The sequence below is a fragment of the Hypomesus nipponensis genome, chromosome 13 (genome assembly GCF_054491055.1).
Source record: "Hypomesus nipponensis isolate SF chromosome 13, ASM5449105v1, whole genome shotgun sequence".
Lineage (NCBI taxonomy): Eukaryota > Metazoa > Chordata > Actinopteri > Osmeriformes > Osmeridae > Hypomesus > Hypomesus nipponensis.
Window position 1 is genome coordinate 12,911,180 of NC_140373.1, and position 17,079 is coordinate 12,928,258.

The following is a 17,079-nucleotide window of genomic DNA, read 5'->3' on the forward strand; positions in this document are numbered from 1 at the left end:
CCGTCTCTCTCTCTCTCTCTCTCTCGAGCCGTTCCTGTGTCTGTCTCTCCCTTTCTTGCTCGCTCTTTCCCTCTGCCCTTCTCTTGCTCTCCGTCTCTCTCTCTCTACCTGCAGTGTCTCGCTCTGCCTCTCTTTCTCTGGGTGAATCAGTTCTTCTCCTGCTGAACCACAGGCATGGAAGAAGAGGTGTGTGTGTGTGTGTGTGTGTGTGTGTGAGTCGAGGCCAGCAGCGCACAGTGTCTGTGTGTGAGACTGTCCCTGTCCGCAGCGAGGGCCGGCCTGTCGCGTGCCGTCCGGTGTGATCAAGCGCAGCCCTCGCCGCGTTCTCCTCATCCTTACCCAGAGACCACCAGCAGGCCTCTGCACCCTGTTGCTATCATGAACCGTGCATCTGTGCGTGTGTTTCAGTCGCTCCGGTGTGATAGAGAAGCTGGAGGCCCTGGAGCTGGAGAACGCCGAGAGGATGGAGGTGGAGGAGGCAGGGAGGGGCGGAGGCAGGCAGGGCCGCAGCGAGCACCGACGCTTCCACCGAGAGGTAAACCCTGTGTGTATAAGCATGTGTGTGTGCGCGTGTTTGCACGCTTTGGTGGGTGTGTAACAGAATATGCATTGTGGACAAGTTAACACGAGATGAGTTTTAAAAGCTGTCACACGGCACTACAAGACGGCTTCCCTCCTCTCCGCCCCCCCGTCTTCTTTTAATAAAGAAAGTTCTTTCACGACCCTCTTCCTCCTTTTCTCCAATGTTTCTACTTTCTTTATTCTTTCTCGCTTCCCCTTCTCTCTACCCCTTCTCACATCTCTCCCTCTCCCTCTCTCTCTCTCTCTCTCTCTCTCTCTCTCTCTCCCCCCCCCCCCCCCCCCCCCCGTCCTGTCTTTGTTTGGGTTAGGGGCTCGGGGGGTCAGAGTGTGCTCTGAGTTCATTTCCAGTTTCCATTCTGTGGTCAGAGTCCCCTGGTAGTTGTGCTTCCCTTTCCCACCCTGGTCAGAGAAGAACCCGGGAGAACACAGAGCCCCGAACGTGGAGCTCACACACACACAGTCACACACACAGTCACACACACACAGTCACACACACACAGTCACACACACACAGTCACACACACAGTCACACACACAGTCACACACACACAGTCACACACACACAGTCACACACACACAGTCACACACACACAGTCACACACACACAGTCACACACACACAGTCTCACACACACAGTCACACACACAGTCACGGCCCTCCACAGAGACTCTTTCTTCAGTAATCTAGCCACTGTCACCAGAAGCCTGGCCTAGAGTGGCTCCCGGTTGGGTTAGGGTTAGCATGCCTCCACTCAGAGTGTGAGCGCCAGCCCTCCAAGGCTCTGTTCCCTCTAGGTCCTGTCTCCTGCAGTGAGTCTCTTCCAGTTCCCCTCCTCTCTGGGTCAGTGCAGGGTTGCTGAGGGTACGTCTGTGGTAGGCCGGGTGAGATATGAAAGGATGTCGATCGTATCGTTGTGCCCAAATGTTTGGACGTCTCTCTGACGTTTCTCGGTTGAATCGGTTTCCTCTGAAGGATTTTGGCGACCGTTTGTAATGACGAAAGTAAGGCTGTTTCAATACACCCAAGGACAATGTTTATAGAATTTCTCAACAATAATCAAGACGAGAGAGGGGTACCATATCGGGGGGGAATTGTGAAGTGAGCTTTCTGCCGCCCCAGACATCCGTAGTCTCCAGCTGTGGACTGATATCATCTGCCAAGCCGAGGTCGACGACACTGAGCATTAGCTGCTAGCTCTAGCTAGCTAACTCCTACTACTGGAACCTTCCGTAAACCAGACACAATGCAATCGGGAACAGAACACACATTTTGACACCTTTCACGTCTGTGTAAACCGAAGGAGCCGTGGTGGCTATAGTAAAGATATATCCAATGTGAGATGACAGTGAAAGCCTTTGCCGGTAGCACAATAGTAACAATAGTGTGTGCCTTGCTGGTAGCAAGCACAATACTAAGCCGTTTGTGTGCGTGTTTGTGTTCCAGGAGCAGAGGCATGACCCTGGCCAGGGCCTGGACTTCCCCTCCACCCTGCCCCCCCTGAGGAGAGCCAAGTCCCTGGACCGCCGCACCACCGAGTCTGTGATGACCGTGAGTGTCTCCTCCCCTCGTCCTCGCCCCTCTCTCTCCTCCCCCGTGGCCTCCCTCGTCCTCACCGCCCCCCCCCCCTCTCACCCTCCTGATGTTGTCCCTCGTCCTCCCCTCCTGTCCCCCTCTCTTCCCCCTCTCCTCCCCCATGGCCTCCCTCGTCCTCTCCTCCCTGATGTTGTCCCTCGTCCTCCCCCCCCCCCCCCCTCTCTTCCTCCCTCTCCTCTCTCTCCTCCCACATGGCCTCCCTCTTCCTCACCCCCCTCTGCTCTAGTGCAGGGGCTGTATCCCCTCCGGGGTCTCCTGCCCCCCGTGCAGCTGGTCTGCAGCGGCGAGGCCAGTACAGGCTCTCACTGCCCCGGGCCTGGGCGACGGGAGGGGGGTGTCTGTCACGAGAGGCCTGCCCAGGGTCGTCGACCCTGAGGGTGAGAGTGGATGAGAGTTTGGCCCTGGGAGTCGCCAGGTGACTTGGGCTGGCCTCTCATTGGTCAAAAGCACTGGAGGCTCGAGGGGGGGGAGAGTGCAGCAGAACAATCAGGCGATGTTGTTTGTCCAAGGCGTGTGTGTGTGTGTGTGAGAAACGTTTGTTTGTGTGTGTGTGAACGTATGTGTGTGGGCTGAAGGAGTTGCGTCTGAAGGGCCAGACAATAGAGCTGCTGTTCACCTCAGCCGGAGGGTTCACCTAGGGGGAACCACAGGGCCTGGACCTGGGGAGGGGGAGGAGGTGGAGGCATGGGGAGGTTTGAGGGGGGGGCATTGAGAAAATCCTCTGTTATTACTAGCTGTTGTGTAACTCACAATCTTGTTTGTCTGATATAAGTCATTATGGCTCCTTGGTTGGGAAACCTTAACCCCGATCTGGTTGGTGTGGCAATACTGTGATGGAAACAGTGCGACAACAATTAGGTTTGTTTGGTTTAATACATCATTTGGGATCGGGATTAGGTTCAGGGATTATTGGTTGCTGTGGGAAAGTTGTGCTTTTGATACTGTAGCGCGTAGCCCTAACTCAAAACAAAAACCACTACAAAAACAGCGCTGACCTTTCTTTAGTCCTTGAGACTAACTCGTCTGTTTTGTGTGTGTGTGTGTGTGTGTGTGTGTGTGTGTGTGTGCGCGTTGTAGTGCAGGCCTCCAGGCAGCTGGGGGCAGTGCAGCCTGTCCTTCCTCTCAGGTTACCCTCCTGCTCTCTCTGTGTGCAGCCATGCCCTGTAACAGTGCACCTGTATTGCTGTGTGTGTGTTTATGAATGAGCAGGGTGTGTGTGGGCGAGTGAGCCACCAGACTTCCACTGCTTCCCCAAGGCACTGTTCACTTGACTGCGTCGTGTGTGTGCGTGGGCGGGTACTTGTGTGTGTGTGTGTGTGTGTGTTTTGCCCTCCACTGTGTGGTAGCACATCAGGCGACAATACTGGACACAGTTGGCAGGATAGGGGCGGTCTCTAACGACTGGTCTGGGCTCAGATTCCTTCGTACCCCTCCGAGGGTTGAGAGGACGTGCGGGGAGGCACGATCTGACCCTAGATCAGAGTTATGGCCCACTTCTATTTATTTGTGCATGTTGGAATGATTTTTTTTCTGCTCTTAATCCTTAAATATTTTGTATTTCGAGGATGACCAGAGAATCAGAGACCAATTGTTTCTCATCTTATCTCGTAAGACTTAGAGTATAACTTAGTCGATGATTGTTTAAGTGCAGAAAAGTGTGTTTCGTGTTGGGTTTTAAAGTGCTTCAGCTAACCCTCCAGACAGCGAAGTAGGTTCAGGTGAGTTGGCTGTTGTCATGCTGCTCATGTGACCTGGGTGTAGAGCAGTGGTTGCCTGCCGTTGATCACCTGGTACCTGTGTGATTAGCATCTCCCAGCTCGTCCTGCATGGGGGTTAGAGAGGCACAGCACTGCATCCCTGTGGGACAATGTCATAACCAGAGTTTGAGAGTGCCATGAGGACTGGTTTAAACTGCTGTCTCTCTGTCTCTTCCTGTCTCTGTTTGTCTCTGTCTGTATGTCCTCCTCTCTCTCTCTATCGTCCTCTGTCTCTGTCCTCCGTTGTCTGTCTGTCCTCCTGTCCGTCTCTCCACCTTTCTCTCTCTCTCTCTCTCTCTCTCTCTCTCTCTCTCTCTCTCTGTGTCTCTCTCTCTCTCTGTCTCTCTCTCTGTGTCTCTCTCTCTCTCTCTCTCTCTCTCTCTCTCTCTCTCTCTCTCTCTCTCTCTCTCTCTCTCTCTCTCTCTCTCTCTCTCTCTCTCTCTCTCTCTCTCTCTCTCTCTCTCTCTCTCTCTCTCTCTCTCTCTCTCTCTCTCTCTCTCTCTCTCTCTCTCTCTCTCTCTCTCTCTCTCTCTCTCTCTCTCTCTCTCTCTCTCTCTCTCTCTCTCTCTCTCTCTCTCTCTCTCTCTCTCTCTCTCTGTGTGTGTCTGTCTCTGTCTCTCTCTCTCTCTCTCTCTCTGTCTCTCTCTCTCTCTCTGTCTTTTCTCTCTCTCTCTCCTACAGCCTGATCTACTGAACTTCAAGAAGGGCTGGATGGTGAAGCTGGACGAGCAAGCACAGGTACGGCACCTTCCGCCCTGCACGTGCACGCACGCACCAGCAGTAAACGTGACACGGCCAGCCGTCTCCCCCCGTGACGTGAGCCGCCTGGCTCCGCACGCGGGGCTCATCAGAACCCATGAAAGCACCAGCCCCCCCCCCCCCCCCCCCTCCAGTTCAAAGGGCCATCTGAACTCTCCACCTCAAGCAATTCGAGAATGTCTGTAGCATTCTATGGCCTTTGGGGGGGGGCTTTGATGGCGGAGCTTCAATGGGTGGCAGTTGAAAGAGTAGGGAGGTGCTTCTGAGTCTTTTAAAGATGGACCTTATGTAGACAAGTGTGCAGTTATTCACTGATGGGGGGGGGGGGGGGGGGGATAGGGAGAGTTCTTGTTAGACTGCTGCCTGTTAATACTCGTCGGAATTAATTCCAATCTCAATCCGTTTATCATCAGTTCCGTTTAATTCATGGCTCAAAAGCAGTCCTTGTTCTCACCGATCGATCGGATAAACCTGTTCCTGCCTTTTTTTATGTCTCGCGGCTTGCCCTAACCTTGTCTCTGACCTCCCATTGGCCTTCCCCCTCCTCTCCGCTGCCCCCCTGAAGTGGAAGAAGTATTGGTTCGTGCTGACAGATCACAGTCTACGCTACTACAAGGACTCCATCGCTGAGGAGGTAGAGTCTCACCTCCCAAACACTCTCGTGGACTGACGCCGTTTTACTGTGTCTGTTCAATCAAATAACATCAACTGTGTTGTTTTTTTGAGTGTGGGGTTAGGGTTAGTGTTAAGGGTGGTTATAGTACAAGTTCTAGTCCCGCTTGTACAAGCGGTGTTCAAATAAGACTTTAAAGGGGACATAGAATGATAGAATTACAACGGTGGTATTTTCCCTTAAGACTTTTGCCCGGGACAATTATGTGTATAATATTTCTGCTGAGTCAGCAGACCAGATATTTGCATGAGTGTGAGGAACTCCTTGTGTCCCCAGGCCTCAGACCTGGACGGGGAGATCGACCTGTCCACCTGCTACAACGTCACGGAGTACCAGGCTCAGCGCAACTACGGCTTCCAGATCCACGTGAGTGTCCTCTCTCTCTCCTCGTCACAGCTCGTCCGTCCAGCAGCTTTGAGCCACTGCCACCCGCTTGGAACAGCTGAAGCAAGCTATAGCTGATTAGCCTCGTTGTCGGTCGTACTTGCGAAGTTACTACACGTCCACAGCTGTTTGTATGCAAAGATCGTGAAGTGTTAGACGTCTTCTCCTTCAGACCCAGGAGGGCGTACACACCCTGTCGGCCATGACGGCAGGAATCCGCAGGAACTGGATCCTGGCGGTCATGAAGAACGTGCGGCCCTCCTCCACAGCCCCGGATGTGGCCAGGTCAGCATCTTCCACACCTGCTCTCTGGAGCGCCAAAATCTGGCAACAACACAAATACATGGAACGTTTTTTTTTTCTTTCTGTGTTTTCTCGAAAGGTAGCTTGCCGTGTAAAGTATCGTTTTCTGTCTTGAAAGAAACAATATTGACTCACCAATATTGGCCGGGTTTCCCAGATTCGTTAAGAAGCTCTTAACGCTAAGAGCTTCTTGGGAGCGTTCCAAGAGCGTTCTACATTGTTCTTAGAACGCTCTTAAGAAGCTCTGAGCGTTAAGAGCTTCTTAACGAATCTGGGAAACCCGGCCCTTGACTGGTGTCCCACCACCACTTTGTACAGCCTTATGCTATGTCATGTTTTCATGTAGCAAACACTTTTATCCAAAGCAACACTCAGGGGGTGATTTGAACCTGCTTTTGATCTGCAGTCAAATGCTCTACCACTGAGCAATACCCATCCCTCGCGTGTCTTCAGTTCTCCATGCTTCCTGACCCTGTGCCCATCCCCCAGCCCCCCACCCCCCGACAGTATAGCCCTGTGAGTTCTAGTTCTTCATGTTTGTGCCTTTTGCCCGCCCGCCCGCCCCTCCCCCCCCCCCCACCACCACCTTCCCCCCAGCTCCACTGAGGACCACGGCTCCTTCGCCCCCTCGGAGGCCCTGGCAAGGCCCGACGTGACCCACGACTTCCCCTCCTCCTCCGAGGCCTCCTCCGCGGAGCGGGAGCCCGGCCAGGGCCCCAAGAAGAGCCGGGCGCGCGAGCGCCGGCGCGAGGGACGCTCCAAGACCTTCGACTGGGCCGAGTTCCGACCCATCGCCCAGGCCATGGCCCAGCAGCGGGCCCAGGAGGCCGAGCCCCTGCAGGCTGACCCGGGAGACCCCGAGCGGAGCCGGCGGAGGGAGGAGAGGAGGAAGAGGTACGAGTCCGTGACCGGCTCCTCCGCGGAGCCGGCGGCTGCGGGAGAGGGCAGCCGGATGGACTTTGAGAGCGGAGGGGGGGAGAGGGCCCCGGGGGAAGGCCCTGCGGGGCCGGGGTCTGTGGACAGGCACCAGAAGGTGGAGGAGGTGATCGAGCAGCACTGGCAGCAGGTGGAGAACACGCCCATACGGGAGGAGAGGAGGGTCCCCCTGCCGTCGGCTCTGCAGACCAGGGACACGGCCGAGCTGGAGAAACTGCTGGAGAGCTACAAGAAAGGGGTCTGTGTGTGTGTGTGTGTGTGTGTGTGTGTGTGTGTGTGTGTGTGTGTCTGTGTGTGTGTGTGTGTGTGTGTGTGTGTGAGTGAAAGAGAATTTAAAATAAAATAAGCTCACATTTTCTTAACATTCCTCATAGTACGCCAGTAGTGTGGGATAGTATGCAAGTGTACATTTCCTGTGTCAATCTGATTGGTGGTGTACTGTAGAGCCCAGACCAGCAGCCCAGCACTGTATACTGCAGCGAGAGCCCGTAGCACGTCCTCCCTCCCCTTCCTCTGCTGACGCCTGGCCCCTCCCTCTCCCAGGTAGAAGAGCTGAAGGGACAGCTCGACAGCTGTCACCACCAGCTGCTGGACTCCAACCAGCACAAGCAGGAGCTGGAGCTGCAACTGAGGACGGCTCTGGACAGAGAGCAGCACGTCCGCACTGGATACATTTCCCCTGTAAGAGCCCGCGGTTTATCGATTACCTCCTCATCTCTCTGTGTGTCTTTCTCTCTCTCTCTCTCTCTCTGTGTTCCTCATCGCTCTTTTTTCACCGTATTTCCCTCTCTCCTCCATCCTCTTTTTGTCCATCTTTCTTTGTATCACTCCCTCCCTCCCTTTTTGCCCCCGTCTTTCTCACCCTCATCTCTCTCTCTCTCTCTCCTCCTCCTCATCTCTCCTTCCATATCTTGCCCGTGCCATCTTCCTCTCCTTTCCCAGCGCTCTGCTGTTTTATTATGTATCATATTATATGGAGGCCAGCTGTTTGAGCTCACACCTAAGTTTCCAACTGAGCCATTTCCTCTCCTATTTTGTAACATTTCTTTGCATGTTGTATTTTATCGATAAGACATCCAACAACAAACTGACACCAGAGCTGCGATTAAAAAAAAACGGCTATGCAGACAAGCCTCTGCATGAGTTCATTGCATGTGAAAAGAAACATGGAATATCTTTTGATTTCGATTTTTTTATATTGTGTTTTATGTCTTCCTCAACTTCTATTCGCTCATCTCTTCCCGCTGTGTGTCGTTATGTTACAGCTGAAGTCATGAAACTCATGCTGGCACTTTTTGGATTGAGCATTCAATTACTGATAATAATTAACACCAGGCTTTGATGATGGCGTCTCTGTGCTGGGGTCAAGGCGTGAACGCTCAGGGGTTCTTTGGATGCCAACAGTTTAGGTGTGGTCTCTTGTGTGTAGATGTCTGGTTGGAGATGTGACCTTGAACTTTTGGCTTGTCTTGTTTGGAAAGTTATGCATGGTGGTCAAATGAATCCTCTTATTTCAACTGCTGTACGTGGACTAGTAACTTCTCCAGTTTGTGTGTCCCATATTCTGCACTGGTGGTGAGCAACACAAGGCCCCAAATCTGTGAGGTTTCGACTTGGTTTAGTTGAATATAAGAAACGTGTGTGCACACTGATGGGCGAGTTGGCGTGTGGGTGCAAGAGAGCAATGTTGTGCTTGATTGAGAATCATCTCGCCGCTTCGCTTTCATAGTTATGTGAAGATTGAGGGCAGATCGTTGTCAAGGTTGATGGAGTAGAATAGTTTTCAGTTGACAGGATGGGGTGCCTTGAGGGTTTAACGGAACCCAGATGTTTTCTGTTGCTTTTATAAAAAGGGCGTAGGTTTCAAAATATCAGGTCATTGTTCAGTGCATAGAAAAGTGCGTATTAATTGTGCTTATGATTAGGCTATGTCATGAAATTATTTTTCATTCTTGATTTTGATTAAGTATTAAGAGTATAATTTCACAGTTAAGACCAGAATGACGTAGTTTGGCTTCATTGGCATTATTACAATGCAATAGTTTTCATCTTTTTGGATTGTTAGAAAAGTAGATACAAGGTGTTCTTTCTTTTGTACAACCCAGGGTGCCTCCCATCTCCTAATAAACCATCTAGCTAGTACTAATTTTGCATCACTTACCCCATGAAATAACCTTTAACCGTTTAATGTGCATGATCTCTTGTGATTTACTAACAAAGGCCATTTATTCTCTCTCCAGCCCTCTAATATACAATCTTATAATGACAATCTTATAATCGATACCCATTTGTAATGTTTTTTTTATCCTTAATAGTTAATTTACATAATTACGTACAATGTAAGACAAATTTAATATGGTAAATGTTTTCATGCAAATCTGAAAATTGGGGCAAGTAATTCATAAAACCTTTAGGCCTAGTTCTTTTTTTCACCCCCCCCTGCTGTGTGTTAACAAACTCTCTGGTCCCCTTTCCAAGCTGGAGCATCCAACCGGTCTGGATGCCAATGTTGCGGCCCAGACGAAGAGGCCTGAACTGGTTAGTTCTCAGGCTCAGAGCTTGACAAAGAAGTACCAGGAGACCAAAGAGCTCCTGCAGCTGCAAGAACTGAAAAGGCGCAATATGCAGGCACAGCTTGGCCTCTCGCTTTCTCACACCTCCGCTGAGGAACCTATCCTTTCTGAACCCCCAAAAACACCCAGTTCGGAAAGCCCTCCCCCCGAACCCGTCCAGAAAACAGTTAGTTTTGTCCTCCACGATAGCGCAGACAGGATTCTTAAGATAGAGGAATTAACAGCAGGCCAGCCACTAACCCTGAGTGTGTTAGTTACGCTACTGCGATCACTTGAGGGTGCGAGTCAGCAAGTGGATAGGCGGGGTAGCTGTCAGAAGCTTCTGGACACATGGAAGTATCAGCAGGATGCGGAGAACGAAACCATAAAGAAGAGCTTGGCCGAGGCAGGGGAAAGCATCCGAAACTACGAGTCTCGTCTTTTGACCATGGAGGACATGCTGGGGAGGGTTCACAAGCAGAAGGTGGAGAGCCTCAAAAACCCGTACGGCGCTCTCTGCAAGATGGAAGACCACCCGGAAATGCACGAGATCACCATCGGGACGCTGTCACAGAGGGTCGAGCTGCTGACCAGCGAGAACGCGGCGCTGACGCAGCGCTACCAGGAGATGCTCAACCAGCTCACCGAGGCGGACAGGGAGATAGACAGGCTGAAAGCGGAGCCGAGCGCCCTGCAGGAGGGGAAACGGCACCTGCCGCTCGTGGAAGAGCTGAACCGCGTCAAGGCGCAGCTGGCTGAAAGCAAGGCCAGCGCGATCGACAGGGAGTACTACGAGAGAGAGCTGAACGAGAAGTCCCACAGGCTCCATGAAGCCCTGGTCACGTTGGAGATGTTGGGAGACAGTCTGAAGGACACGGAGAGGAGACTGCAGCTGAAGGAGGCCACGCTGAGAGGCCTGGGGTTCCACATGGAGGACGGCCGGGCGGACCAGTCCCCGCTGGAGGGAGAGCGACTCAGAGGGCAGCTGGCCGCCACGGAGGCCAAGCTGGCTGAGACTGACGAGCTCCTCCAGTCCACAGAGGGGCGCTGTAGGGAACTCCAAGCCCAGAACGCAGAGCTTAAAACCAGGTGTGAGGAGGCTGTTTGGGTCGGTAGTCGGAAGCTTCTAGAGGCGCAGAATGAAGGATGGGCGACGCAAACCGGGTCAGGGGATGAGGGGATAGCAAGTAGGGCGAGAGAAGAAGCGACGGCACATGTTGTTGATGAAGAACGGATGCAGACGGACGAGAAGCAAGTTGTAGATGACAGGGTTATACAGGAAGTAGTAGGGGACCTCAAGATGAAGTCCGTGGCCCTGAGCACGGTGTTAGAGATGCTGGTGAAGGTAGACTGTAACGTGGACAAGATGCGTAGCGATTGGAGAAGCACTTTACTTAGCACAGATTGCCTTGCGTCTGCAGGGGAGGAGCGAGTCGAAGTGAGTGAGAGGCTAGTGGAGATGTTGGTAGCGGGAGTGGAGTTCTGGAGCCAGCTGCTCGGCGCTATTAAGGTCAGCCCCGGATGCTCCCAAAGTGAACCATCCTTTGAAAGGCGTGTTGCCGAGCGGATGGTGGCAGAGAAGAGTGCTCTGCTTTTGGTGAGCCGGCGAGCCCCTCAGATGAAGGTTGACGGCGAAGAGACAATGTGCGAGACGGTGTCCGACACCGTCGTCTTGAAAGATCTAGTGGAGACTTTACGAGAGAAAGTACGTCTGTTCACCCAAATTGCCTCCGCCGTCACCATGTTGACCGACAGCAAGCTCATGTCCTTGATTCTAGCCAGCTTTTCAGGCAGTCCCAAGAAACGTTGGTCGGAGTATCTTTCGGACGCCATGACAGAGGCTCACAATTCCTATCTCCTCAGCAGGCTGAAGTTCCAACATGTCCTACAGCCGAACGCCAGCCAGGTTCAAACTGGCAGCTCCGACTGTCCAAATTGCCTTTGGCTCCAAAACCAGAACAGAGATCTCCAATGCAAACTGCAAGACCTTCAAAATCGTCTGTCAGACAAGGAAAGCCAAAGAGGAGGCGACCAAACAACAACACCAAAAACACACATTCAAATTGAGGGAGAACCCATAGACTCCCTGGACAAGGCCATTCAGCTCCAAGACATGATCGCCAAGCACAAGAAGGAGCTGCGTGAGGTGAAAGACGCCTACGAACAGGAGGTTGAGAAGCTCCGGCAAGAAGTGGCCACGGCGGGCGAGACTCTGCGCTTGCTGTCCGACGAGAACGTGAAAGAGATCGACTCCCTCACCGTCTGCATGGAGAACCTGAAGCGGAAGCACGAGGCCGAGAGGGGGAACATCTTGGAGAGGTTCCAGAGGGAGATGGAGGAGCTGCGAAGTGTGCTCGGCCCGGGAGGAGATGCCCCAGACGGGCCGGACGGTCGTGGAGCGCTGCCCTCCGAGTCCTCCCCCTCCACCCTCAAAGAGCGTCTCCAGGAGCTGGTGGCCCAGGTCTTGGCCCTGACGGAGGAGATGAGGCGGCGTGAGCAACAGGGAGACACGACGACGCTCCGGCTGAAATACGAGAAAGATCTGGAAAGCCTGAAGGTGGAAGCGTTCCCTTGTCCTTGCTGTTCTCCATCCGTGATGCCTTGTGTCTCCTTGTGGCACCCCCAGACCCATCCCACCTCCCCCCTCCGTTCCTTCCCCAACCCCCCTCCTCGCCTACCTAACCCTGCTGGCCTTTCCTCTGCTCTCTGTAGACTCAGTATCCTCCAGTGTTGCATGGTGACTAACCCTGTCCTGTAGTGCATGTGATCGTTAATGCTAAGTTGTGTAGCATGCCGAGGAACCCATTTTGTTGATCGGTTCGCTACCAGAACCTTGTCAGAAAGTTAGGTTAGCTGAGCCAATGTTTGAGCACAACTTGTATTCAGTTCCAACATGCATCAACATATTCAGTGTGAACATGTAGACGAGTTGTCCAGTTTTACGTTGCTTATGAAATGAGTTCCTCTGTAGTGTTAGTTTGATGTGCTTAACAATGTTTTCTTTTCCTCAGCCGTTGTAGACTGGTTACAAAGACAAAGAGTTCACCCATTATTTTTATTAAGTGATCAAAACAAGTTTTGGAAAATATATTCTGGTCTTTTTATTGTATTTTTATCAATCAATCAATCTTTTTATTTTCATTTTTTTTACCCCAGAAAAATGCATGGGGTTTACCTCTTTGTCTTTGTTTGTATCTAGTTTTACATACTGAAACTTTCCCTTTTCTAACTGGTTAACAACATGTGAATATTATTTCACAACGAATTGCAAATGATTAATTGGTTTAATCGTTTGGTTTTAAGACAAATAGAAAAATTATATTGCTCAGAATTAGAGTGCCAACAAATGGTTAAACTTATTTAGATGTATGCTTGTGTAAACAATTGTTTTCACTCAGCTTAGTTTATAAGTGTTTGCTATGCATTACTCTCCATATAAGGTAGTTTCAATATGCAGATTTGCTTCTAGACTTGTTTCTGCCAGCAACGGATCGGCTGGGTTTTTGATGAGGGGCCAATGAGTTTGAGCAAGGAACCATTTTATAATTTGTCAGATTTGTCTGCTGAGTGTTTGAGTCTTTTAAAGATCACAGTGTATGTATATATACCTCTTCCTGTATTGAGTCTTTAATAGTTTAGAGGAACTCAGTTGTGTATACCCACAACCCCCTCACCCCTAAACAGGATGTGGGGCCTCTGTGTCTGTCTGGCACTCTCTTGCTCTCTCTCGCGCTCACTCTCTCTCTCTTTCCTGCTCTCTCTTTCCTGCTCTCTCTTTCCTGCTCTCTCTCTCATTGCTCTCTCTCGTTCTACCCCTATCGTTTTCACTCTCTCTCTCTCCCTCCCTCCCTCACACGCCGACCGAGACACACGGAACAAGTATCTAAACAAAACTGCAGGTGCTGCTCGCTGTGATGTCAGAGCGTTTACCCTGCGGGGGGATAGTTGGGCTCAGTATGGCTCTCACAGTCGTTTTCCCGGGCCTGGCTTCCGAGCTCTGGAGAGTTATCCCAGTGAAAACAGGCCGGGGCGGCCCTGTTTGGCTGTCTGGGCTGTGGCAGGGAGAGAAGGGGGCAGAACCTCTGACTGAGCACTCCAGATTAGTGTCTCTGAATAGAGGACGGAAGCGGGCCTAGGTTTCGGGGTCGAGCCAGACGGAAGGCTATTCAAATCCCCTCTTGTGGAAACATGCACTGTAATTATAATAGCATTGGTGAATGGCTCCCTTTTTCAAAGCGTGGTGGTTGGGGATTACTCCCCGCCCCCTGTTCTCCGTGTTATCTAAAGGTGTTAGTGCGCGGCTGGCAGCCTTTCCTCGCTCGACACTGGCTGGGGCTACGCCTCGCGATGAAGATGCATTGGGTTTGTGTGTGCCAGCTCGATCCTTTTGGAATCAGTCCTTTCATGAGTTGAGTTGTGGATCCAGCTCCAATCCCACATTCCACACAAACAGTTGGCCAACAGCAGCGGCTCATGGTTTTATGTGCATAAGCACTCAGACAATTGCAACAGAATTCAGACATGACACCAGACATGAATTTGGGTTGTAATTGACATTTTATAAGAGTCGGCGCAAACCTGGCCGGGACTTCTGCTCGCCCTACGGGGGAGTAAGGGCACGGTCTCTCACCCCTTCACTGCCCACACATTCCTTCAGCATGTTCGAGTATTCTGTTGTCCTCTTAACCCTCCGCTAACCGCCGGCTCGTGGCTAACGTGCTGTAGCTCGCTGCGTGTTTGCAGTCTCTGTGTCCGTGGAGCGGTTCTCAGCCCAGGTCGAGGCCGAGGCACTAGAGTTTTCCCTGGTTTGGTTCCCATGGTCAGGAACAACTCTTGGTCCGAGCTGAGGCCGCGTGTGGATGTGCATTGTGTGTGCACTCACTGTGTGTGTTCTGACTTGTGTGTCTATGCGCACTGACAGTATGTGTGCGCTCAGTGTGTTTGCTCTGTGTGTGTGTGTGTGTGCTGACCGTGCGTCCTCTGCCCTGCAGGCCACCTGCGAGCGGGGCTTCACCGCCATGGAGGAGTCCCACCAGCGGGTGGTGGACGAGCTCCTGAGGAAGCACCAGCGCGAGCTGGAGAACCTGCAGGAGGAGAAGGAGCGGCTGCTGGCCGAGGAAACGGCCGCCACCATCTCTGGTCAGTACGCCGTTCGGACAGGAAGTTACAGAGCAGGAAGTTACGGAGCAGGAAGTTACGGAGCAGGAAGTTACGGAGCAGGAAGTGCCGGAGCAGGAAGTTACGGAGCAGGAAGTTACGGAGCAGGAAGTTACGGAGCAGGAAGTTACGGAGCAGGAAGTTACGGAGCAGGAAGTTACGGAGCAGGAAGTTACGGAGCAGGAAGTTACGGATCAGGAAGTTACGGAGCAGGAAGTTACGGAGCAGGAAGTTACGGAGCAGGAAGTTACGGAGCAGGAAGTTACGGAGCAGGAAGTTACGGAGCAGGAAGTGCCGGAGCAGGAAGTTACGGAGCAGGAAGTGCCGGAGCAGGAAGTTACGGAGCAGGAAGTGCCAGACCCCAGGAAGTTACGGAGCAGGAAGTTACAGAGCAGGCAGTTACAGAGCAGGCAGTAATGGGACAGGTAAATCATTTGTGCCCTTTTGTGCTTGAGAGGTGAGGCTCGCTCTAGAAGTTGTTGACTTACCCTAAATGTCATTCCGGTCTTAAAGATGTCCATTAATCTCTGGCCTTGGATCAGATCCTAACCTCTGTTTTGATGCTCTTGGTCAGTAACACCCCAGATAGACTGTCATAATGTAATGGATTAATTTAGCAGACCCCTTGATCTGCAGTCAAATGCTTTACCACCGAGCTATATACACACACATACAGTATATAGATCAAAGCCCAATCCCCACTCCAGTGGGATCAGTTTAGTTGTTAATGAGATGCTCATGACTGTTTTATTAAGGGGAGGTAAATGTGTGATGCAAGTTGTTAAAACACAGACCCAAATGGACAACATCGCACATCCCTGAAATAGCCAGCAAAACACTGCTGGTCATGTGACAAACAGATGCTTGTTGTTCTAGCTGAAATAAAAACTGTTACGCAACGGGCCAGTGTCTGCAGGTTGTTTCTGCCAGGAGCCGGCCTCTCCTCTCAATGGCCCTCTTTGTTTGTGGTTGCCGCAGCGATCGAGGCGATGAAGAACGCCCACCGGTCGGAGCTGGAGAAGGAGCTGGAGAAGGCGCGCAAGACCGGCAACAACACGGAGAACGCAGACATCGAGGAGATCCGCAGGCAGCACGAGTACGTTTTAACCCCCCTCCTCCCCCACCCCCACGAACGTTAGTACCCAGGAGAACCAGGGGCGCCCTTTGTCGCGACAAAAGAATACGCCGTGCTTGGGGTTTCAAGTCATTCACTCGAAATTGGACTCGCGCTCTGCGCTGCTGACTCAACTCACCTGACTTGAGCCCGTGTCAGTTCCAACACCTAACCCCTCCCCTCCCGCTTGACAAGTAGATGACAGATGGCGATATAAAAAAGACTCCTAGATTTATAACTTTAATGAATCTTCAGTCTCGGATGTGTTGCCGGCAGCCAGGCGACAAGCTGCGACTTGACAGGCTTGCTGCTTGTATCCTCGCACCTGCCCACGCTGTGAGGTGAGCGACTGTTCCCAGAGACCTGTGGGGCAGCTGGGCTCTGACTGACCCGACCGATGACGCCGTGTAGCAGACTTGAGCGCGTGGGTTTGAGCATGGCCTTGCCGTCATCAGAGCCAGGGGAAGATTCCCCACAGAGATGTGCATGACTCGACAAACTGTCCCCACTCGATATTTTCGAGGCTGAGGTTGTTTTTCCTGGGTGTCCTCAGAAACTGTGCGGAGGCTGAGTGGGTTGGGGTTTCATGGGCTGGGTGGGTGGGAGGGTTCATAAGCTGGGTGGGTGGAGGGTTCATGGGCTGGGTGGGTGGAGGGTTCATAAGCTGGGTGGGTGGAGGGTTCATGGGCTGGGTGGGTGGAGGGTTCATAAGCTGGGTGGGTGGAGGGTTCATGGGCTGGGTGGGTGGAGGGTTCATAAGCTGGGTGGGTGGGAGGGTTCATGGGCTGGGTGGGTGGAGGGTTCATGGGCTGGGTGGGTGGAGGGTTCATAAGCTGGGTGGGTGGAGGGTTCATGGGCTGGGTGGGTGGAGGGTTCATAAGCTGGGTGGGTGGAGGGTTCATGGGCTGGGTGGGTGGAGGGTTCATAAGCTGGATGGGTGGAGGGTTCATGGGCTGGGTGGGTGGAGGGTTCATGGGCTGGGTGGGTGGAGGGTTCATGGGCTGGGTGGGTGGAGGGTTCATGGGCTGGGTGGGTGGAGGGTTCATAAGCTGGGTGGGTGGAGGGTTCATGGGCTGGGTGGTTGGAGGCTTCAAGGGCTAGGTGGTGTGTGAGTGGAGTGCCCAGGGCCTGTCTAGCTGCGTGCAGGACTCAGGCTGGCTGGCTGTAGGGTTCAAGCTGTGTGGCGGGTTCAGGATGAGCAGACCATGCCTGTATGTGTGTGTCTCGCTGTGCCAGCTGTAACCATGGTAACCGGGCGCTGAGGTAGCA

General features: G+C 52.5%; 1 protein-coding gene across 2 annotated transcripts in view; it reads left to right on the forward strand.

Moving 5' to 3' along the window:
- mpripb (myosin phosphatase Rho interacting protein b) overlaps positions 1-17,079 on the forward strand; it is a 37,476-nt gene that overhangs the window by 14,845 nt on the left and 5,552 nt on the right. Inside the window, exons 8-18 of one of the 2 annotated variants that reach the window (XM_084669970.1) lie at positions 409-535; positions 2,026-2,130; positions 4,614-4,670; positions 5,257-5,325; positions 5,641-5,730; positions 5,921-6,033; positions 6,649-7,225; positions 7,531-7,668; positions 9,466-12,096; positions 14,531-14,678; positions 15,675-15,792. In XM_084669970.1, the coding sequence (XP_084526096.1) occupies positions 409-535; positions 2,026-2,130; positions 4,614-4,670; positions 5,257-5,325; positions 5,641-5,730; positions 5,921-6,033; positions 6,649-7,225; positions 7,531-7,668; positions 9,466-12,096; positions 14,531-14,678; positions 15,675-15,792 (4,173 nt within the window). The remainder of the gene's footprint in view (positions 1-408; positions 536-2,025; positions 2,131-4,613; positions 4,671-5,256; positions 5,326-5,640; positions 5,731-5,920; positions 6,034-6,648; positions 7,226-7,530; positions 7,669-9,465; positions 12,097-14,530; positions 14,679-15,674; positions 15,793-17,079) is intronic. The other variant, XM_084669971.1, reaches the window with a different exon arrangement.